A 24654-nucleotide genomic window follows, 5' to 3' on the forward strand; every position below is an offset into this window, starting at 1 on the left:
CTATTTAAAAAAATACTTATACGTATCATAAAAAATAAAAGAAAAAAAATAAAAATATTGGAGGATAATAAAAATAAAGAATTCAAATATAAAAGAATTATAAATTATAAGAATGTAGAAAAACTGATATATTTTATTAAAAAAATTTAAATTTAATTTAAAAAAAAAACTTTGAGGTTAGGTAAATTCTTAAGGTTTATATATTTTTTTTTAATTTAAATATTTTCAATCTCAACTTTAACTCTTTAACAATTTAACGTCTCAATTATTTATGAAAAGAATTTATTTAAAATTTTCTCCCGATACTCTATATTTTATTTTCCAAGAAGCTCGCTTTCTTTTTCAAAATTCTTCAATCCACCCTCGAGCAAATCTATTGCTTTCCAACATTAATTTATTTTTATTTTTTTTAATTTTGTGTTGGTTGTGATTTGGATTTTGTTTTACGTGATTTTCAAATTGGAGGCAGGAGGGGGTGGTGCAGCATGATGGCGGTAGTGGTGCTGCATGGTGGTGCAACGTGGCGTATACTTATCAAATTAACGAATTACCCGCTTCCACAGAGAATGGAGTGCTGCCGCCGCCCCTCGGGGCATATGCGGTTGCAATAAATGATAATCGTATGCCCATGGTAGGCTATATAGTCCCTGCCATCCTGTAAGCCGCTTTTTTAAGCCCCTCCCCCCTCTAGCACCCCCCCTCACAGGCAGGATCCTTGTCACTTCCTTTTTGATGGTCGCTGCGGCTGCGTTGACCAAAAGTCGTAAATTCCGTTGTTGCCATTTGCCGCAGAAAAACAGTAGCAAAGCGAGGGGGGGTAGGGGAGTCTAGGGGGGGGGAGGTGGGCAACAACAATGCAAACAATGCCACAAATGCACAAAATACCCCTACACCTCCCTGCTTCAACTCCTCCGCCTCCACCTCCTCCTATGGCCGTTCAACGTTCGACATAATTAAAAGCGCGCGCCGTTTACGCAATTAATGAACTCTCGCCAAATTAGGCTGCGGCAGCCAGCCAGACAGACAAAATGGCCAGGACATACACAGGACACACGGGACACGGGGGCCCAGGGCACAGGACTCAGGACACGGGGCCAACTAGGGAGATGCGCGAGCCAAAAGCCCAGTGCATGGTCTCTCAAGCACTGCGAGAAAATGTTGAAAGACGGTTTTCTTAATTTTTTTTTAATATTTTTTTTTTAATAGTTTAGACCTTGAAATATTAATTTTTGTTTCTAAAAATTTTAAACACTACACACATATATAATTAACTTTATAAAAAATTAATAGAAAAATATTTTAATTTCTTTCATGACTAAAAAAAGTAATGCATAGAATCCTTTAAATGTTTTTTTTTTTAATTTTTTTTTACTATCTCCTTGAAATAATTTTTTTAGTATTTTTAAATATATTAAAAGTTTAAAATAAAAAAAAGTTTTAAATATCTTCTAAATAAAAACCTCTAAAAAATTTTCAAAAAATGACAAAAAGAAAAAGTATAACAAACAATTGTCTTTATAAAAAAAATAATTTTTATCTAAAATCTAAAAAATGATTTTTTTTAAATTATGTCCTATTTTTATAAAAATAATTGTTAAATAAAAATGGCCAAAATAATTTTTTTTGTACTACTTTTTTTAAATCTTCATTTTTTTTTTTTTATTTCTACTTAAGTTGTTACTTTTTTTTTATAAAAACCACCTTACAAATTTCTCGCAGTGTTTAGGCCGCCGCACTCATACAGAGAGCCACTGGGGTCTTGCGGTTTTCGCGGTCGACGCGGGCGACGGCAATGGAGCTGCAAAAACCGCGCCGCTTTTTGCCGCATTGCAGGAGGCGAACCTTTGTTGCACAAAATGTGAGGGGGGTAGAGGGGTAGAGATGGGACGAAAGGGGAGTGGCAACCAAAGCGGAAGCCGCCGCATTAATGACCGTCCGTAAAATAAGGCGGGGCATTACCTTAGATCCTTGGAATTATTTATTTCTGCGTGTCTTTAAATTAAAAAGAAATAAATTTTTAAATTATAAATAAATATATACAATTATTTATTTATTTTTTAAAATTTTAATTATTTTAATCCATTTTCCCTCCAAACCAAGAATTAAAAACAAAATTCAATATTTTATCTACTATTTTCTTTTTATTTGTCTTTTGTTGTTTTTTTAGTTGACTTTAAATCCTTACATCTTTTTTTAATTTTTTTTTCTACCATTTAGAATGTTGATTAAAGAACACAAAAAATTAAACAAATAATGGCTCACTTCAATTCCATTTAATATTTCATCTTCTATCATATTTCATACTTACAATTAGGCGCAAAAAAAAAAATGTTTATTTTTTTATGACTATATATATATATATATCATTTGTTGATTTGTTTTTCTTTTCAATTTTCTGCTTCAAATGTACATCTGTTTTACATTATTTTAATGAAATGAAATAAAATAAAAAACAGTAATAATAATTAAAAACAAAAAGCAGGTTAAAGTTCAAAGAATGTCCGGGGTCAGAAAGGAACAAGAAACCAAAGAGGAAAAAAAAGATGGAAAATAATACAAAGGAAGAAAAGAAAAATTAAAAATCAATATGAAAATGCGTATAAAAAAATTTAAAATGCCCTGGTCTAAACAAGATACAAAAAAAACAATTGATTTATTTTTCTGTTTTTTTTTTTTTAAATTTCCTTTTTATCGGCGGGAGTTTGCGTCGCTGCCGCAGTCACGGTCGCTGTTGCAGCAGACGTCGCTGTTGGGGAAAGCTTTGCTGCCTGAGAGCCACTAGATAGATTCAAGTCACTGGCACTATTCTGTAATTAAATAATATATATTTATTATAAAAAATTAAATTAAAAAAAAAAATAAAAAATTGCTATTTTTTTTCTTTATTTAAAAAAAAATTAAATTTAAAAATTTTCTAGTTTCTTAAAAATCCTTTCTTTGCAACCTGTAAAGTTTTGAGCGAGCCATTTGAAAAATTTTAATCCTTTTTTTTTTATAAATCTACCTAATTTTACAAAGTTTTTCCTTAAAAAAAAAGAAAAAGATTTTTTTTTTCACAGAACAAAATATATTAACATTTATTCATAATTTGAAAACACTAAAAATGCCCAAAAATGATTTCTTGAATTTTGTTGTCGGTGGTTCTCCGTCATTTAAAGCCTAATTGTTTTAAAATTCAATCTTGAAGGAAAATATAGCCTCTAGAACTTGAAGAAGAATGAGCGCCCCAGTTCCCGCTCTATTTTTTTTTTTTTGCACGCCGCTCTGCGTCCATGTTATGTCGTCGTTGCAGCTGCCACCTGAGGAGCACAGCAGGTGGGTCTGCCATGGGTTAATATTATTATTGTGACGCAGACAGGCAACAGGCATTCAGCACCACCACCAGAGGCTTCCGCATAATCACAGCACGTTCTTGTGCGTCACCTTTTGCTCTCTGCTGCAGCCGCTGCTGTTGCAACATCATTGCTGGGGGCGTGTGTGCGGGGGGCTTTCTTCATCCTTCACTCCTATTCTTCACTTCTATTTATTTAGTATTTAGTATATTATTTAAGTATTTTTGTTTTCTCTCTGTTCTTGGTTCTTAAAATATTACTCTCAGTTGTTACTTAATGCCATCCATTGGGTTCTTCATACTAATGACAGGAAATTATTTTAAAAATTGCATTTTAAAAGATTTTTTTCTTTTTTTTTTAATTTTTTAAATTTTTTAAAGACTATTTTTTTAAGGCTTTTTAAGCCAATTTTTTGTTTATTAAATTAACTTTAAATTCAAAATCTTTAAGAAGAAAAAATGAAGAAAATTTTTTAATTTAAAAAATTTTTAAAATTTAAATACTTAAAAATTGAAAAGTTTGTATTTTTTAAGAAAATAATTTTCTTTATCTTAATTTTAAAGATTTCATTAAAAGTAAAAATTATGAAGATTTTTCTTTAAACTAAAAACTTTTCAACTTAAATACTAAAAATTAAATTTAAAAAAATTAAATATTAAAATTAAATTAAAAAAATTAAAAATTAAAATTAAAAAATTAAATTAAAATTAAAAATAAAAATAAAATTTAAAAATTCAAACTACGGACAGTAACGAAAAAAAGGACAAACCCCCGCAACTCCCTCCACAACTCACCTTCATCTCCTTGCGCAGCTTCATGGACTTGCCCATGCTCTGGAGACGGTATCGCTCCTTGGATCGCTCCCGGATCTTCTCCGGCACGACCCAGAGTGTGGTGGCCATGTTGCCGACAAAGAGCAGCAGGAAGAGGCCGCTCATGACCGAGACGTGCCAGGGCGCGTCCGCCGGCGAGTAGGCCAGCTTGTAGAGCGTCCAGGCGTTATAGGCCTGGAAGCCATATCCGATGAAGAGGAAGGGTAGCAGGAAACTCAAACCGCGCCACATCCACGAGTGGAAGCCCTCGATAGTGATGTCCATGTTGTGTCGCTCCCCGAGAGCCTTCAGTCGATAGAGTAGACCCTTCTGGTAGCCGAACTGCAAGTACTGAACGATGCCTAGGGAGGGGATGGCAGTGAATGGGTTTGGGAATTGCAGTAGGGATTAGGATGTCTCTACTCACTGATGTATACATTAAAGTACATGAACTGCATCCGGAAGATCTGCCAGTGCTCGCCCTGAGGCCAAACCAAGAGGACTCCGGCAGCCACTGTCGAGATGAAGTGATGGGCCCGCCACCAGCCCTTGATCCGGGAGCCATTCACCTTCAGGATGGACTCGCGAATGGTCAGGGTGCAGTAGTACCAGACTAGCAGAAAAATGAAGGCCAGCTCCAGGGCTCTAAAAAAAAAAAAAAAATTTAATAATAAATATTAGTCTTTTGGGAAATTAAAAAAAAAAAAATTGTAGGCTTGAAGATTCGAATAAAAAATTAAAAATATTAAAAAGAATTAGAAAAAAAAATATTAAAAGCTTAAGATTGAAGTCAAACTTTTTTTTTTTTAAAGAAAACAACGTTTCAAGTTCTTAAAAGTAAAGTAAAATAAATGAAATAGTTTTCTTTTAAAAATAAAATCCAATAAAATAAAATACAATTCCCAGAAGAAGAAGTTCAGCAAAGAAAAAAAAAGTACTCTTGAGGGGGTGTTGTGCTTCACTTACCTGTAGTTGAATATCAAATTGAAGAAGGCCATTATCAGTCCAATTACGTTGAGTATTAATTTAAACTTTTCATAGTCATCTTTATAGCGAACTTTGTCGTTTCTGTTGAGAATTGAGACATTCACATCGCCCAAGATTATCTGCAAAAAATAAAATAAAAAAAGAAGAAAGTGGGTGGCCATCAGTGGGGGGAGGAATCAACTTAAAGTCAAGTCGAGTCAAGTCCAGGACAGGTCAACTCTCAACTCGAGTAGAGTAGGAGTCCAGAGTCCATAGTCCATAGTCCAGTACTGGTTTGAGGTTTCAAAGTCCATAACAAGACGCGCAAATTGTCGCGTTTGGAGGATACAACTTTTTTACTTTACTCATTTTTTTCTTATTTTTTTTTTCGTTCTTACTTACGGGGAAAAGTTTTTTAACTAAAAGAGGAGAGGGAGAAGGGGGGCTTTCACCTGGACATTGTTGGTCTTACCTGCAAGTAGCGGCCGGATTTTGCTGGCAAGGATTGCTCGATTTCGTGAAGTTGCGCCTTCCGCTTCAAGGTCATTTTGTGGAGTTCATCGACCTTCTCACGGTCCTCCGATGGTACGGGGCCTTTGAATCTTAAAAAATAGAGGAAGAAGGGTTATTAATTTATTGAAAAAAAAAACTTTTTAACTTCTTTAAAAGTTAGAATATTTATTTAAAAAACCTAAGACAATTTTTTTTACAAATCAGTAAGGTTATCGATAAGAAAGATCATTATAAAGGGCACTTTTAGGCTTAAAATTAAAAAAAAAAAATAAAATAGAAGGGCTTATAATTTTCAAAAATTTCAAAAATTAGAGAACTTTTATTTATCTTGTTATTATTAAAAAATAATCAGCCAAAAAAATAGCCAAGACTTAGTGGAGTTATCTTTAAAATAAAATATATAGGACCATCTACAATACCAAAATGAATACCAAAAACGTATTAGAAAATATATATCCCAGAATTTATTATAGAAAATACCCAAAAAGGGTATTACTGGGCCTTAAAATCAAACAAAAAATTGGGAAAAAGGAGTTTTTTAATTAAAAACTTAAAAACTTCTATTAATCCTCTAATTAAAATAAAAAAAAAACAGCTAAAAGCTAAAACCAAGTAGTGTTATCTATAAGAAATATCCTCATAATACCATATTTATTACCAAATATACAACAACATATAAATCCCCACAAAGTAATCTAGAAATCCACACTCTTCCGACACCGGACACTCTAAGGGCAAAAGCAAGTCCATTCCGATTAGATTATTTAGATTAAACGGAAATATATAACGCTGTTTGGACCATTTTTTCGATAGTTTACCATAAATTAACATAAAATGGCATTTGCGAACCTTGGATCTACCTTGATCTACCTCTCTCCCCCTCACTTGGGTTTATTGTTTTATTGATTTTGACTGCCAATACTTGGATTCGATTATAATTATTTGTTTATTGACCGAAAAAAAAAAGAATAAAAATACTCGCATTAGAGTAGCAATTTTCCGCGTCAAAGTTCAATTTAGATGTACATAATTGATGGACGGAAAAGTGGGCGGAAAATTGGTAATTGGGGTTGGGTGGTGGTAGTGGTGGGGGTATGCGGTCAATTATCGGTTACCATAAACGTTGTGGGTTCCGCTCTCTATAGTTCTATATCTATATGACGCTTCAAAGGTAGATTTATTATTATTATTACTCTAGGCCTTGTGGTGCAATGTTCTTTTTTTTTTTTCTTTCCATAGTCCTCTCTTTATCAAATACGCTTGTATAATACAAGTTTTATTTTTAAAATTGCCTCTAATACCCGATAGATAGATAACGTTTTGGTGTTAAAGAATCGTACCATTTAGAGAGCGATATGATGGTGTTTTTTTCTTTTTTTCGATCAGCATTATAAACCGAACCGAAAAAGTGGTTCGATTATATTAGTTTCCGCTCCAGTTGCCCTGCTTAGTGGCATACATAATTCTATCTGGTCTGGTCTGGTCTGGGATGTTGTGGCTATTGACTTGACAATCTGTTTAAGATTAAAACCTACAAGATAATGGGAAATTTCCATCCAAAAATTTTCAAAAACATGGGAAAGGTTCAACATTTTAATATTATTTATTATTCAAAAAAACCAAATATTCCATTTAAATTATTTACTTTTTTTTTTGTTTAATATTTAACCGTATATTTTCTAGTTATAAGTTTTTGAGTTCTTTGAATTATTATTTTAAATCTTTAGTATTATTCTTCAATACCTTTAGTGTTTTGATTTAGTATCAAATTACTACAATTTAATACCAGACCTTAGAAAAAATATGAAATTCTAAAAAGACATTGTATTTTTAAAGGAATTTTAAAATTTTTTCAAAGACATTTTCTTGAAATTCCTGAAAATTTCCTACAAATTCCTGGACTTTTTTTTTTAATTTTTAAGTAGTATTTTTTTTAAGTAGCTTGATATTTCCTGAATTTTTTTTTTTTAATTCCTTGCTTATTTCCTATTTTTTAAAAAACCTTGATATTCGGACATTTGTTTAAAATTCCTTTATATTTCCTACAAATTCCTGTACATTTCAAATAAATTCAAAATTTCTTTCAATATCTTTAAAATTCCTGGTCATTCCTATGAGATTCCTTGGTATTCCTTTAGAATTCCTTGATCTTTACTTGTTATTTCCTTGACATTTATTGAAATTCATTATAATTAATTATGGAATAATTGCGCTTAAAAATTCAAAGAAACAAACCTAGAAATAAATACTGTCATAAAAATAAGCTTTCCAAGAAAAACCATTTTGAAAGGCGTTTTTTTAATGTCTTGCTCGTAAGTTTATTTTTATGACAGTATTTATGTTTTTTTTTTAAGTATTTAATATTTATTTGTGTACAACTTTTGACATAAAGTTTCAGACTTTAAGTATTTAACATACATTGTTTTAAGAACAAACATCATAATTCCTTGAAAAAATAAATAAAAGGCTGAAGAACCGAATACATTCAAATCAGCTTCGAAAGACCGAGACCCCTTTTTTTTTTAAAGAAAAACAAACAAATTAAAAGCTCCCTTGTAGAGCCCAGAGCCAAGACTGTAATTACAAAAACAATAATGTAGCGGAAAAAAACGTTACAAAATCGCGCTGAAAACGCGCTTACCCAACTCTATTTGATCATTAGCTTAATAAACAAAAAAAATCAGAAACAAATAAAGGGAAAAAATTAAGTGGTCAGTGGAGCTTCAAAAACGATAATGCTAATAATTTCTTTTTTAAAAGTTTAAATAAAAAATAAAAAAATAGTAAACCAAACTTCATAATTGCTCGCAAACATCATACAGACATAAATATGATCCATATACATGTACGTGTTGATTCCGGCAATCATTTTACATGTCTCAATTAAAAATCATTTAAATTTGCAAAAAAATTTAAAAAAAAAAACCGGTTTCTCTTCGATTTTGAGGCTCTCTAAGTCTAGGTCGGCGAGGGCAAAATGGTAATTATTTGATTTTTAAGCTATTACTCTTCGCATTGCATAATTTATGTGACTGGCGGATGAACTGAATGCGTTTACGAGGTCGCCTAAGTTCATCAAACACGCAAGTCAGATTCGAAAAAAAAAACAAGCGACAAAAAACGCGATAAGCCATTAAAAAAAAAGTTAAACAAACAAACGGAAAGGCGCCTAAATACAAGTGTCAAGAATGTGATGTTTCATCATCAACGCCCTCACACACGTACATTGTAAATTCAAATTATTTGTATAGCCCACATTGCCACAGGTGAGGTGAGGTGGTAGTAGCCCAGGCAGGTAGCCACAGGTAAGCGCGTTTAAAATCGCTTCAATGCAAGCGATTTTAGTCGCACTCGAAGCCAACGATAAAAAATAAACCAAAGTGCAAATAATGTTACAGTGGGTAGCAGGGGGAAAGTATTTGTTGAATAATTTTCGCACTTTTGTCAGTGGGTCGTTGAACTTGTTAAGGGCGGAGGAATGCATTTAATAAAATAAAATTTAAATAAAGAAATTATAAAGGATAAAATGCATTTTAAAGTGAAAGAAATAAAAACTAAGAAATTAAAAAAAAAATTTTAACAATTCCTTTTTTTCAAAGAATTCATTCATCAAATTTTTTTGCTTAAATAAGACCTTTTTAGTAACTAGAGCTGACTTAAAAAATATATAACTATTTTTTAGAATTTTTTTTGATTTTTTTGTTGAAGAGTGAAAGATATAAAAGCTCTAAATATTTAATTATTTGAGCTTAATATTTTGATTATTTTTTTTTTTTTTCATTTTTCCCACTTTAAAATATATATCAATATAACCAAATTATTCATTATATTAATAATTATTATTTAGGATAGTAAGGATAAATTATATTTCTAAAGGAAAAAACGAGATTTTTCTGGTTTTTAAAATTTTTTTTTTAATTATAGTATCAAAAAAATATACTTTTTTTTTTTTTTTTTTTTTTTTTTTTTGTTTTTTAATTAAAAAATATATATATTTCTCAAAATCATAGCCCAGGTTATACAACAAATTTTAAAAGTTAGTTTTGCGCAAAATAAACCCTTTTGAAGATTTATATTTTTTCTCTAAAATTTCTTTTTTGTTCCACTGTGCACAAATGTATAATTGTGTGGCTGGGATTGCGTGTTCCGTGTGTGTTTGTTTTTGTGTAATTGTGAGTGTGTCTGTGTGTGTGTTATTACGGCTAAGGGTCAAGGGCAGCTGGTCAGCTGTCTAGTTTTTGGTTTAATTCTCAAAACCCCTACTTTCAATTTTATTTTATTTTATTTTTTTAATGTTTTCGCAACCGTATCGTTGAGCAGTTATTTTTTATGAGGCGGCAGCGACTAATAAAATACCGTAACCCATAGCCATAGCCATAGCTATAGCCCCCGGGGCACAAAGTCTAGGGGCACCTCTATAGCTTTCTAGCTTCTAGGTTTATCAGAAGTTTTATCATGGCCAAAGAAAAAAAAAACAGTTGTAAAAAACGGTGTTTCCAACCCAACCGTGTGTTGCTCCGATAAGAGTCACCCAACTGATTACCGGACGAAACTGACTAATTGCCTCAAGACTTGTGTATATATATTCCCCCGCCCCAGGCTAGGCCCTGATTCTGATAAGATGATCGGCTAGGGGCTAGGGGCTATGGGCTAGGGGGTGTGGGTTGGCTCAAGTGCCTGAAATGCGTGTGTTTGTCTGATTAGAGCGGCGCTCTAATTGATTGAAGTCAAATTCCAATCGGACAGGGCAGAAAATCCAAAAAGGGGGTGCTTTGTGGTGGTTTCGGTGCTTCGCTGGTTGGCTGGTTGGGAGAATGCCCGCCCAGTACAGTTGCGAATATGTTCAAAGTTCATAGAATGTATATCTAGGCATACCTAGGGTAATTCTTTTGGGTTGCGATTATAACTAGATTACATGGGAAGTCTATCTAGAAAGTTTCAAGTATATACTGTTAAAGAAATGGTACTTGTTTTAATTTGTTGTGAAATATTTTTGCATTATTTTGCGGAATTTAAAACATAAATATGATAAGATAAATAAATATGATATCTATCATATGAAATATGATGATATATATCATGATAAGAAATATAAACTACAAAATAAATCATTTCCAAGTTAAATATCGGGAATATTTCATAGTTATTACAGTAAAAACCCATAAAACCTTTAAAAGATATTAGATCTATAAAATATCGGTTACTTACTGTCTTAAAGATGCTGTAATCTGGTTCATGCGGTAACGCTGGTGCTTGATCTCATTGAAGCACATTTGTTGGTGGCTGTGCAGCTGTTCCAGCAGCTCAATATAACGACTGTTGCAGCTCTACAATTAAAAAAAATAAAATAAGTAAAATGAGAATACAATTTTAAAGGAATCTAGAGGGGTGGAAAGCTAAGAAAAGTATGATGATGGGTATGATGTATAAATGATCGTTTTTGGGAAATATTTCTTTATATAATACTGTATGGTATATAAAGAAAAAAATACTATATATCTTTATAATATTGTATTATAAAGAAAAAAAAAGCTCTAAAGGGAGTGGTTTTACTTTTTAATATATAATACAAGAATTTAGAAAGTTTCATTGAAATTTAATGAGAATTAAAAATTATATTTTAATTTATATAGTATGGTGTTCTATGAAAATCTTTATAAAGAAGCTCTTTAATTTTTCGTCTGAATGGTTTATAGTCATATATTAATATTATGACATTTATAAAAAATTAATATAATATTTATAAAATAAAGAATAGATAGAATCTAGAATACAGAATAAATATTTATATTTAAATTCAAAGAACTTTTTAATGAAAATTTATAGAAATTTTTATGGAAAACCACTACAACTTGAATTTAAGGAAGAGATATTGAAAGATGGTACAAAATATCTTGTATCTCTAGTATCGAGTATCTAGATTTTCTGCCCCCTTAAGGAAGAGATATACATACATAGATGGTACAAAATAGCTTGTATCTAGTATCTAGAAGTATCTAGAATATTTCTGGTACTTTTACTCAATTTTAAATCTTGAATTTAATTATTTAAAATTTCTAAAAATATATTTATTCAATATTACTTTATAATGGTTACCTATCACCTCCCAAAACCCATAATACTCTCTATAAGTAGGGTATAAATATTATAAAAAACAAAACCCCTCAAAAAAAAAAAAAGAAGTGCTGTCGAATATTTTTGAGCAGCTGTTTTCTCAAGGTGAAAGTGGAATATATTTTTGTTTTGTTTGTCTATTTTTATATGGTATTAGTGATTTTTTTTTTCTAGTGATTTGAAATATTTGACAGTTTTTCTAACTTTGATCTTTTTTTGAAAAATTATTTGGAAGAAGAAGAACACTCACCTCCAGCTCGGCATACTCCTTGTTGAGTTCCTCCCATTCATTTTTCAGGCCATCGATATTCATGTTGATTTTGGTAGATTTTTCTTTTTTAACTTAATATTATTATTTAATAATATTTAATTAATTTTTTTTTTGTTGAACGGCTTTTCTGGCCATCCACGCGCTTTTCTTTTTATTTCTTTTTTTGTTTTTATTGTTTTTGCTTTTTGTTATTGTTATTGTATATGCAACAGCTGTGTGGTGGACGATGAAGAAGAAGAGGCAGCACCAACAGCAGGCGGGCAGGCAGGCGGCGTCAAAAGAAAAAGGGGGGGAAAAACGGTGAGAAAGTGGACAAGAGAGAGTGCAAGAGAGAGAAAGAGAGAGTGTGTTGTGTTGTGTGTATGATTTGTAGGGAGGGAGGGGGGGGTGGTGGCGCGTTATTTTTTGAGGTTAGAAGGAATCGGGAATAGGACCGGTGAAAAATCAATTAAATAGTTTTAAGCGACTCATTGTTGTTGTTGTTGTTTTTGCAATTCCACAACTTCAATCACACAAACGCAGACTCACAGACACAAACACACACACACACCCACACAAACACACTGCCACGTTCAAAGCAAAAAAAAAAAAAAAGTAAAATAACAAACGTAATTTGTTTTTGCACAAAAATACAAAAAAAAAAAAAAAAAATAGACAACAGTTTATGGCGCGTTCTTAGTTTTGTTTTTTTTTTTTTTAAATAAATTATTTGTTGAGCAATAGTTGAGGGGGGGATTTTTGTTTTTTGTCTGTTGGTTTGTGTTGTTTTTTTTCTTTGCCTTTATTTTTTTTTTTAATTTTATTTTGTTAGACGAAGCGAGGGCGGCCGCCGCACCGAAACGACAACGTGAACAACAAAAAAGTCAAGAGAAACGACGACGACGGCAGCAGCAACCGACCGCACCGACGACTAATATTTTGTTAATAACTATATCCGTTGCACTTTTGTTTTAAATAACACAAAAAATCGACAAAAAAACAACACAAAAAACAACAGACGACGGACTCTCTATCTCAGCGGCGGTAAACTACGTGCAAAAAAATCTCTGAACCGCCGAGCGAAGAGAGCGCGAGAGTGCCACGCGAAGAGAGAGCGAGCGAGCGAGCGACCACGTTGCGTGAGCGGAGATGTGATAACGCGTATAGGGGGAACTAGTTCCGAAAGAATATATATAAAAAGTTAAAAATTCATTAATTATATTCAAATAATAATTAAAATTTAGTAATAATAATTTTATTTTCTACTTACATTTTTTTCAGAAAACTATAGTGAACAAATACCGTCTCATATCTATATAATCATCTTTGGTGTTGATTGGAACCAAATGAACTGAGAACTTAAGAACCCAACTGCTCAGCTCCAAGGTCATCGAGCAAAATGAACTGGCCGCAAAGTGGTGAGTTTGCCGTTTCAGGTGGTGGGTTTCGCTCAGTCGGTGGTGGTGAGTCTGGTGTTGGGCGCGCAATTCAAATGGTAAGGTTTGTTTTTATTGTTATCTGGTGTTTTTGGTAATAAAATATAATATTTAAATATACACACATGTATATTGATTTGAAGTATATAGACAAGTGTCGGTTATAGAAGTAGATTTGTTACTAAACCGAAAGCATGTTATGTTTTGTTAAAAAATTGAATTTATTTCTTCTGTAAATAATGATTTTCTTATTATTTTTTTTTGTGGGGGCAGCAAAACAATAAACACAATAATAATTATTATAATAAAAAAAAAATTAACTACAGGATGGTCTCCGGCTACTCCTTGCGTCGGGCCCGTAGCCTCAAGGCCAGATAGGCGAATCCTCGGAAGCCCACAATCAGTATGGCCAAGCCGATATAGTCCAGCGGCAGATCGGCGGCCGAAAAGTTCAACGTCTCCAGGATAACCTTCCCCGAGCTGGGACACGTGGTGTTTGAGGATGTGCAGGATATCTCGCCTGCCTCTACGTCCGCCCACTGATTGATGAGGAGTCCCTCGTTGGCGTAACGGAACCATGAGAGGTAAGACAACCATTTCAGGTACACCGGCACCGAACCCGAATTCAGGAAGAATCCACCAAATAGCAGGAAGGGTATAATAACAGGTGGACCCACTGACAGGGCCATCGATGTCGAGGAGCTGGCACAGGATATCAAGTAGCCGAAGGACGTGGAGACATTGGCCACCAGGGTGACGAGGGCCAAGCAGTTGAAGAAGTGCAGGACACCGGCCCGGAGGCCAATCATCGGATAGGCAATGGCCGTGAAAACGAGCGGTACGGTAAGGAATAGCGGCAGTTCGGCGATGGTCTTGCCCAGGAAGTAGGTATCGCAGCGATAAAGGCGACTCCTGGCCTCCCTCATAAAGACCGGAAGTTCCGAGGTGAAAACCTACAAAATAAAACTAATTAGTTTATTTTTTTTTTAAATTAGTATAGATTTGTATCTTACATTAATGGTGGCAAAGACATTCTGGAAGGTCATGTTTGTCAGAAAGAGGAATATGGCTCCATTGATGTTCATCACGCCCACCTGCGTCAGTTGTTGGCCCAAAAAAATTAGGCCAATTAAAATGGCCACCATCTGGAAATGGGTAAGAATAATAAACGAATGGGAAGGATACTTGGTTTTAAAAAAATAGGTATTTTTTTTCAAATTATAAGCAAGCTTTATTAATTGCATTTCAAAATTATACAAAGAAGAGCCAAACTAAAGAATAAATATTAAAATAAATAAACTAAGATATAAAAAAAGCTCAAAAAAAAAGGTAAACCTTTTTTTAAAATTCGAAATATCCTTAAGACCTAATCTCTTTCTTCGCGGCAACAACAACTCACCGTTGTCTGAATGAGTCGCACTTTGACCAGCAATGGCTCCTTTAATACCGACAGCCATGACCTCCAAAGCACCGCCCGAAACTGCATAAACCAGGTTGCCTTGTAGGTATATCCATTTTCACGTTGCTCCAATGGTTGCGTCAAATTCTTGGTGGCCAACAGCTGCTCCATATCCCGGGCCACTTTACTAATGGCGAAATTGTCACAGATCTTGGCAATCCTGTCACGGGATTCTATTTCACGGCCCGGCACTACCGCCAGAACTTGAACATAAAAATCAGCCGGATTGTAGTTGGTCGGACATTGGGCGCCGACGCTAATTAGAGAAGAAAGAGGAAATTTTATAGAGAAGAATTAGAGATAGAAATATAATCCACGGGCCTTCTCCGTGTTTCCGTTAAAATGTTGCTTTTATAAATTACTACCATATCATAAAAGCTAATAACCTTCAAGTTTTTTTTTTTAAGATTTGTTTAAACACTACCTAGGAAAAATGTATATTTTAAATATATAGAGTATAATATTTTATATAGAGTCTATAGAGCCTTTTCCATTTGTCCGTGTGTCCGTTTGTCCGCTTAAATGATATTTTTTTTAATTATTCTTCTACTTTAAAAGCTAAAATAAGCTCTAACTTTGTATGAAGATTTATATTAATGAAGCCCACGGCTCCTTAAATTAAAAAGTTGCAGAAATATAATGTTTAGGGCCTTGTCCGTGTGTCCGTCTGTCCGCTAAATTGTATTTTATGAGAATAGCTCCCATGTTTTAAAAACTTTCCATCCCAAACCTTGCTCACACACCTATATTAACATTACCCACTTCATACTAACTAGAAAAACGATTAAAATAGAATAAAAATGGTCTTATTAGCCTTGTCCGTGTGTCCGCCTGTCCGCCAAAATCTTTTAAATACAGATAACTCCCTCCCCTGTAAAGCTACATCTTCCAAACTTTTCTCAAAAATTAATTTTAATAAAACCCCCCTACTTACTAGGAGAAAAAGTCCACCGCTTCACTGGGTGTCCCCAAAAAGGCCACCCTGCCCTCGGCCATTAGAAGGATTTTGTCAAAGAGCTCGAACAGCTCGGAGGAGGGCTGATGGATCGTCAGAATGACCGTCTTGCCCTTCTGGGAGAGTTTCTTCAGCACCTGGACGACACTGTGGGCGGTGAAGGAGTCCAGGCCGGAGGTGGGTTCGTCGCAGATCAGCAATGGTGGATCGGTGAGAGCCTCCGAGGCGAAGGCCAGTCGCTTCCGCTCCCCACCCGACAGACCTTTGACCCGGCCCGGCACTCCGATGATCGTGTGCTGGCACTTGCTCAGCGACAGCTCCTGAATCACCTGGTCGACGCGGGCCACACGCTGGCGGTAACTCAAGTGCCGGGGCATACGCACCATGGCCTGAAAGATCAAGTGCTCCCGGGCCGTCAAAGAGCCAATGAAGAGGTCATCTTGCTGGACATAGGCGCACCTGGCCTGCATCTCTTTGGCATCCACGGGCTGGCCGTTCAACAATCTCATTCCGGATGGCGAGACCTGGATGCCCTGCGGCGAGCGGAAGGCCAAGGCATTCAAGAGGGTCGTCTTTCCGGCACCAGAACTGCCCATTACGGCCAACAGTTCACCCGGATAGGCCACGCCGCAAACTAAAAAAAAGAATGGGTAGAAAAAAGGATAAACTTTGAAATTATAAAGTAAAATATTAATACCCGGTACTTGAGGCTAAGAATTATAATATTATACCTCAAGTATCGACTATTAATATTTCAAATATTTTTATTTTATTTTTCTAATCACGTACCATTTTTCAGCAAGTGCTTTCTGGGCGCTGGAATGTGTCGCTCGTTGCAGAACAAGCCACGTGTTCGATTCACCAACTGACGCCATCCGGATCCGGGCTGGTTTACGGCTCCAAAAATATCCAAATTATGCCAGGCATAGGTCAAGTTCTCGGCCAGTTGGCCGTCGACGGTGCCGGATCCGGAGCCGTCTGGCGGACTTGGCGGCCGGAGAGTGCCGTAGTTCTTCGTCTGGCCAAAGCCCTGATTAATGCAACTCTGTGATGTGGCGCCACCATCAGCCTAGATTGAAAGGATAATATATAAACATAAAGTATCTTTATAAAAGGAGCAAAAAAAAACGAAGCGAGAAAATTCTAAAAATTATTTTATCAAAAAAGAAAAAGGATTGGGGTAAGTCTGTTTTTTAAATAATTTTTAAATATATTTTAAATATTCATTTGGGCAAGACAAAGTGAAAAGTTTTGTATATTATTTTAAAAACAAAAGGAAGAATTATTTTCCTAAAAAAGTTAAAATTTAATTCAAGAAACCTAAGATAAATTTTGAATTATTGATTAGTTTACAACTTTTAAGTTTAAAAAACAATATTTTGTTCAAGGCTGATATTCCTTAAAAAGCTTTCTAGCTTCTAAATTGAATTAATATTTTTCGAACGTTATATTTAATAATTTTAGAATTATATACAATTTCTTAAATATTTTTAAATGCTAAAAAGCAACATACTTAAAATAAATCAAGAATAAACTAACTAATATTCTAACAAATAAACAAACTAACTAAATAAAAACCAAAACTTACTAAAAAAAAAATGTTTTTATGAACATAAATATTTCTAAAGATATTTCTGTCTTTTTAAAACTACAAAATATTTAAGAAATTGTAAATACTGAAAGATTTTTTAAGAAGAAATGATATTGAAAGGAATATCATCTTTTTAATATCTGCCTTGAAATAATATTGTTTATTGAAAATATTTAAAAAATTAAACAAAAAATTGTTTTTCAAAAGCCCTAAATAATATTAAAACTCTAAAATATTTACTCCCTTTATTTTTCCATCACCATCTTTGATTTAAACTTTTCTCTAAGTGTAATCTTAAAAAGGTTTGCCAACCAAAAACTTTTCAATTTCACGGCGTTCGTCCATAAAAATGAAGGCGTTTATGCATAAATCTTGGCTAGCCCGGCTAATCCCTAAGCCCCCCGCCTCTTTTTTAGTAAAAGACCCCCTTTCAATGGACGTCTCTGTCCTTTTATTTTGTAAATTTTTGAAAGGCCAGCATCCCATCTGTTTAATAAAAGAAAGCGAAGAAACAAAAAAAAAGAAAATCCCGGGGAAAGCGAGGCCTATTTAAAATGTGCAAATTAGGGCAGGCCATAAGCCACAGCCGGCTGGGTGGCCTTGAAAAAAAACGGGGGAGGACGGGGTTTTAAGGAGGGTTTTTTGGGAGTGTTGCAAGGGGTGGAGGTCACGGCTCACCATGTTGCCACTTCATAAGACAATTGCGAGTGTAAATCGCCGGCATCTTCGGCTTTCACTTGCGGGGGACTTTGATCCCCGTCAGCTTTGTTTTTATTAAATATAAAACTTAAAGGACACTGCGCCAAGCACTTGGACATAAATGAGGGCACTTGCAAGAATTTTTAGGTTTTTTTAGGAAAATATATTTTAGAAATTTTCATTTGGTTAAAAACTCTGTTTTTTTATACCTTTGATAGTAAATATTTCAGTTATTTCTAAACAGATTTGGGAATGAAATACCATTTTCGAATCAGGGCTTTAGGGTCTTTCGTTTTGTCGTCAGAGCTTAGGAAAAAAAATTTTCAAAAATTTTGTAAGGGGTGCCCTCATCATTTTGTTCAAAAATTTGACGAAATTTTTTTTGTTTGCATTTCTTGAAATTTTAATGCATTTTCAACGGGATTGAAACACTGGTAAATTAATGGTATTCCGTTGTAAAATCGGTTGGAAAATAGTCAAGAAATTCATAAAAAGGTGAATAAAAATTAAGAAAAATTGAATCCTAAAAATTAAAAAAACAAAATAATACAATTTTTAATCATTTAATAGTGAATAGCTTAGTCATTACTTAACCGATTTGGAAACGGAATACCATTTATGAATCAGGATTCTAATCTTCTTCGTTCTCAACTAAAAGTTTAAAAAAATCAAACAAAAAAAATTTGACTCAATTTTCGAAAATTTTGTAAGACAAAATAATCATTTTGTCATGATTTTTTTCAAAAATTTGGAGCATTTTTTTTTGTTTGAATTTCTTGATATTTAAATGCAGATCGATGGGGACTGTAACTCTGATTAATTAGTGGTACTCCGTTTTCAAATCGGTTGAAAAATAGTGAAGAAATTCATAAAAAGGTGAATAAAAATTAGGAAAACTCAGAAATAAAATAACAAAACTAAAATTAATTTTTTTGATTCATTTAATAGCGAATATCTCAGGCATTACTTAACCGATTTGGAAACGAAATACCATTTATGAATCTGGATTCTAATCTACTTCACTCGTAATTAAAAATTTCGGACAAAAAAATAAAAAAAATTTTGCTAAATTTTCAAAAATTTTGTAAGGGGTACCCTCATGATTTTTTTCAAAAATTAAGCGAAATTTTTGTTGTTTGAATTTCTTTATATTTGAATGCAGATCGGCGGGGATTGAAACTCTGATTAATTAGTGGTACTCCGTTTCAAATCGGTTGGGGAATAATAAAGATATTCACAATAAAGCATTGAAAAATACTGCAAAAATTCAAATAAAAACAATACCAAAAACCATCCTTTAATTTTTTTTATTTTATTTCTGAAAAATGTGCATAAATCAGCTTATATTTGGCATATTTTGAAATGTTATACCTTTCCTATATCAGAACTCTCAGAACTATCTTATTCTTTCAAAATAAGGCAACAAAAATTAAACTTTTTGCCCTTTTATTATGGGAGGATATCATGTTTTTTTATTGAAAAAATAAAGAACTTTTTTCCCTTCTTACCAGAGAAAAGATTTTCCCTTTTAAAATTATTAAAAATATTCATTATAAATTTTTCTTTGTGCATTTTATGAATGAGTTAACCGAAATCCCCCTTTTCGAGTAGTTTCGAGTGCCATGAATATTTAATGGCAAAAAGTGGTGACCAAATTGGAGTCATTCACTCAATTTAAAAGACGTATACTTTCAATGATGGAAAATGAAATTCCATGACCTGGATATTCGATTTAAAATGTGAAAGGATTCAAAAAGGGTAAAACGAGTAAACAAAAAATAAAGAAAATATTTAAATAAAAATAGTAAACAGGTTGAAACAATTTTTAACTTAAAGTCTTAAAACTCTTAAGGTTAGAGGTGACTAAGTCGGACTAGTGATTTCCAAACCCGTTCAGCTGTCAGTTTATGTCGTGGTGGGGCTTCCCTTTCAAAAAGCCGGTAACCGAAGACGTTTGTGGTATGGTCAGATTGCTCCGCCGCCCCCTCTATACCCCACTCCACTTCCGCTCCAAATCAGCCCCCACCCAAACCAACCACATCCCCCCCCCTTAACCACCATCATCGTCCACCCGCATATTTTCATTTTCATAAACAATTTTCTGTTTTTCCATTTGTGGGGTTTCTTACCATCCTACAGCCCAGTAAGGGCCTAAGGGGCCCAAAGCATAAATAACAGGGATCCGCTAATTGGCGTCCAGGCACAAAAAAAAAATAAATGATAATAAATATATATATATATATATAAAGGAGATATATATATATATCTCAAGAGAGACTAACATAATGATGATCACAATATGGAAAAGCATTATAACCACCGCAATGGTGGTCGGTCGGCTCGCGTAATAATTTGTATAAATAATCATAAAAAATTAAGCAAGCCACGAGGAATAAAAAGCGAAAGAAGCGAAAATCCAAAGAAGGAGATTCAAATAAAAGCTGACATTCAATATTCGCAAGAGGAAAATATCAAGGAATAATGTCCACCTTGCACTCAACGCTGTCCGCTTTCGAATCCTGTGAAGGTTTGATTGCGAAATACAGTAGAGACTCCATAGATTAAATGATTATTAATTGAAAATATTAGTTTTTCAAAGAAAAGCTTATTTTCGTTAAGCTGTTTAAGGTTTTAAATAGGGAAAGATCCTTAAGAATTTTGAAAACTCTAATATTTTAAAGAAATATCACCGATTTGTATTATCTTTTTAAAATATTCAAGTTTTAAAAACGCTGATAAATTTTAAATTCTAGTCAGCTATTCTAGTTTTTATTTAGAATCTTTTTTTTTTTTTTAATTTTTTAATTCAATTAGAGTTTTAAAAAAACTACATTTTGGAAGACAAGTTTTTGAAAAAACTAGGAAAACTTTTAGAAAAACTTGAAAAAATTCACGGAAACTCAAAAAAAAACTAGAAAAAAAATATAAAATGTACTCCCTAGGACTCGAACTTCATTGAAAACCACCAAAAAATCCCCTTTAGACAGTCTCCACTGTACTTTTTCTGCTGCGATGCTTTCGCTACTTATTTTTCTAGACATTCAGTGTCCAGTTTTTGTGGGCCTGACTTTTGCTGAGCAGAAGGAGAAATAAAAAAAAAAATTAAATAAATTTTCACGATGTCGAGAGGTAGACGCGAAAAAATTTAATATCCGTTACAGCCACTTTGGGGGGGAGTGAGACAGATAGAGGGGGCGCAAAAGAGATGGGGCTACTCTCAGACCTGGCAAAAATTGTTTTCACAACAAATGAGGCCGAAAAATGTTATTAAAAAGTTTCCTTTTCTTTCTGTTTCGTTTTTCTTCAATTTTTTTTTTCTCCACTCCTTCCACTCTTACTTATTTTTCTTATGCCTCTATTGCCGTCTCTTTCGAACGAAAGTCTTATCTTTCGGTTTATACTCTTCTTATTTATTTATTTATTTTCGTTTTTTTTTTGTCAGCATAAGATGCTACATTTCATATTTATTTAATTTTTTCACTTACTTTTTACTTTGCGTGCTATTTTTGAATTACTTAAAAGAAGAAATTCGTTCGGGGGAGTAGGAGAAAGAGAAAGCACTATGGCTGTAGAGAAAGAGACGGGTGAAGTTGATTTTGGTACGCCAGATGGCGCTTTATAAGCAGCAGACGGAACAGAAATGTTTTTTGATGAACTTGACAAATTGAAATGACTGAATGAAGGAGCGACTCAATTTGTTTTGTTTCTTATACATATTTTTTGTATTCATTTTTTTTTTTGTGAATTGCACGAGTGGCTAATGAGTACACTCAAAAGTCATTCACTTTGATGAGAAGAAAACAAAGAAGGAGATCGAATTATTCAGAAAGGAAATGTTTGTCATTTTCTAAATTAATTGGCAGCAATTATAGAAAAGGGAAATTATGGTAATGGCGAGTCTTTAAAGAAGGAAATTAAATGAAAAGATTTAATATTTTTAACTTTGAAATATCATTAAAGACTTGTGTCAGACCTTTCTCTTCCTATCTTAAGATAAACTTTATCTCAGGGTAAAGAGAGAGATTATTTGATGAGACCCTTCTCAACCAAAGACATTTTATTTTATTTGTTGGACAAGCCGAGAGGTGCCAACTATTTTGACATGAGTTTACAAAGTTACAAAAAGATACACTGGCAAATAGAAGATACTCAGATGCTCAGAGACAAGTAAGCAAATATGGGGGTATATACGATATCAGAGGCTGAACCTGAAGCACGGGTCTAGTCAAATAATGACCCAGATAAGGCGAGATTGTACAACGGTTGAGACGCAAAAAGATCAGACCCAAAGATCATACAAGCGTTGATGCAGCTAAAGATATCTTACAGATACTGTATCTGGTGTCAAGCATCTCTGTTATAGTTATAGACACCCCACAATGTTGTTGGCCAACTTAAGCTCATAATCCCATGCTATTCTTTAGTTTGGTTATGCCTCAGTGGGGTTCTTCAAAAGATTTGGTTTAAAGAATCTATGTTGTTTTTCTTTTTGGAGTGAGAATTGGGCTCTTGAGTTTAAAAAAGGTAATCTTATTTTTTTTTTTTAGGATTTTATTTAGTATTTTTCTTTCTTCAATTTTTTTTTAGCCACTACTTATGAGAAGCTAGGGGAACGGCTCTATATTTTTATTATTATTATTTTTTTTAGTTCTTATTCTTTAAATACCAAAATAAATACAATAAATTTTTACTTTACTTTCTTTTTATAAAAAAAAACATCCAAGTCTACTATAATTTCTATCAAAACTCCTAGAATATTGTATTTATTTTTGGTTTCTACTATAAAAATACTAAAAAAAATAGGAAAGATTCTAGAAAAATTGGATTTATTTATTAATTTTAGTTAGTATTTTTCTTTCTTCAGTTTTTTTTAGCTACTTCCTATGAGAGGCTAGGAGAAGGGCTCTATTTATTATTTAGTTTTTTTTTAAACCTTCTTTCTAAAGGTCAGTAGAAGTCTAATTCTAAATCTTTCAACACCGAAATAAATATAAATTAAAAAAAAAAACCCTATTCTCTATAATTTCTATAAAACTCCTAAAATATTATATTTATTTTTAGTTTCTTTTATTTATTTACGCAATTTGCGGTTAAAAAATCTTTGCGGGCCTTTGCGTTCTCACGCTGTAGACTCTAGTATGTTGTCTCGTATTCGTATTTCCGATGTTGCAATACCTTCAGTCTTTATTCCGATTCCGATATCCGATCCGATAGGTAATAATACTCACATTATTCAGATGCTCGGCGGAGGTGTGTTTACTGCCACCGCGTATCAACAGTTCCTGATCCTCTTGGCCCATTTGCCTGGCAAGTTTTGTATATTTTTTCCTTGGATTTCCTTGTTGATTTCCGCCGCCACTCCCCGCGAAACAATCACTCGAAAAAAAATCGTAGTAGTGGTAATTGTTTGGGACACTTGATGGCGTTTTTTTTCTCTTCTTTTTATTTTATTTGACTTGAAAACGGTTTTAATTGATTGAAGTTTTAAACCGCTTGGAGCTTCGTCACGAAACCGCTGACAAAATGCAACTGAAGGCGGACATTGACGCTAGGTGAGTGAGGAGCACAACGACCAGAAAGAGATGGTTGATAGACGACTGAAAGAGAAGGGACGACCGGCTGAGCTGATGAGTGGAATGACATTTTGAGTGAGAGATAATACCTGGGGAGTCTTATTTTCGGAGGGGGTTTGGGTTCTACAAATACCTTATATAGACTTTAAAGAGATTTAATTAATTTAAAAAAAAATGTTAAAAATTATATACAGAATATTTTAGGATTTTTAGAAGGTGGGGAGAAGAATGAGGAAGATTTAGGACTTAGGAGGAGCTTGAAATTATGAATGAGAAGAAATATATTAAAATTTAAAATAAGAGAAGTATTTACATGAAAAAGAATATATTAAATACCATTTAAATACCTAATATTTTCTATTTGTTTAATATTTTCTATTAAATATTTATTTTAACTTAATACTTAATCTATTATAATATTATATTTTATTTATTTTAAACCTCCTCCCCCTCGAGAGTATCAAAGGTTGAGTGATTTCTATTTGAATTCTGATTAGGTTGAAGAGAAAGCATTAGCTTATCGCTTTCCATTCAGCTTCTGGATCTGTCTAGGTCTTGATTCTATACAAATATATGTCTTCTTTTGGGAGTGTTCACTGTACTTGGCTGGTATGATTTATCAAAAAAAAGAGTGGCGATGCGAAACATCATCAGAAACTCTGAAGCTCTGCGACAATCTGAACAAAGCTGGAGGGGCGTCCAGATCCAGACAGTTGTGTCGTCATCGTTAGCACCTCCCCTCCTCACCACCTCACCTCGTCATCTCGTCATTTCATCATTTGGTATTCCCGTAGTCCTCCTGGTAGTGCTGGTATTCCCTGGCATTCCAGACATTATCAATCTTCATCATCGCCGCGCAAAAGGTCCACAGGTGGCAGAGGACACGGCCTCGACCCTCGACCCTTCTGAAAAAGGGCAGGAGGTTTGGGGGGTTCTGGCAGCTTGTAGCGCTTA

At 33.6% G+C, this 24654-nt stretch overlaps 2 protein-coding genes and 2 long non-coding RNA genes across 5 annotated transcripts in view; 2 read left to right on the plus strand and 2 right to left on the minus strand.

Moving 5' to 3' along the window:
• Positions 1-13392, plus strand: part of LOC108125290 (uncharacterized) — a 74840-nt gene extending 61448 nt beyond the window's left edge. Inside the window, exon 4 of the long non-coding RNA XR_001773281.3 lies at positions 13269-13392. This is a non-coding gene — a long non-coding RNA (uncharacterized lncRNA). The remainder of the gene's footprint in view (positions 1-13268) is intronic.
• Positions 2653-12128, minus strand: LOC108125266 (transmembrane protein 120 homolog). The gene is made up of 7 exons (XM_017241397.3): positions 11988-12128; positions 10832-10950; positions 5583-5712; positions 5111-5250; positions 4572-4789; positions 4127-4506; positions 2653-2807 (listed from the first exon to the last, which is right to left on the minus strand). The coding sequence occupies exons 1-7, from the start codon at positions 12048-12050 to the stop codon at positions 2676-2678; spliced, it is 1182 nt and encodes a 393-aa protein (XP_017096886.2). The 5' UTR covers positions 12051-12128; the 3' UTR covers positions 2653-2675.
• On the minus strand, positions 12146-23664 carry w (eye pigment precursor family transporter white). Of its 2 annotated transcripts, XM_017241384.3 has the most exons (8): positions 23356-23664; positions 16627-16906; positions 15817-16471; positions 14823-15138; positions 14437-14568; positions 13549-14376; positions 13258-13456; positions 12146-12220 (listed from the first exon to the last, which is right to left on the minus strand). In XM_017241384.3, the coding sequence occupies exons 1-6, from the start codon at positions 23425-23427 to the stop codon at positions 13762-13764; spliced, it is 2070 nt and encodes a 689-aa protein (XP_017096873.1). In that variant the 5' UTR covers positions 23428-23664; the 3' UTR covers positions 12146-12220; positions 13258-13456; positions 13549-13761. The 2 variants fall into 2 exon arrangements, with proteins under 2 accessions (XP_017096873.1, XP_070132360.1); XM_070276259.1 differs by having other exon boundaries at positions 13258-14376.
• The window catches only part of LOC138925534 (uncharacterized), a 73039-nt gene continuing 65284 nt past the window's right edge, over positions 16900-24654 (plus strand). Inside the window, exon 1 of the long non-coding RNA XR_011441768.1 lies at positions 16900-17017. This is a non-coding gene — a long non-coding RNA (uncharacterized lncRNA). The remainder of the gene's footprint in view (positions 17018-24654) is intronic.

The sequence above is a fragment of the Drosophila bipectinata genome, chromosome XR (assembly GCF_030179905.1).
Source record: "Drosophila bipectinata strain 14024-0381.07 chromosome XR, DbipHiC1v2, whole genome shotgun sequence".
Lineage (NCBI taxonomy): Eukaryota > Metazoa > Arthropoda > Insecta > Diptera > Drosophilidae > Drosophila > Drosophila bipectinata.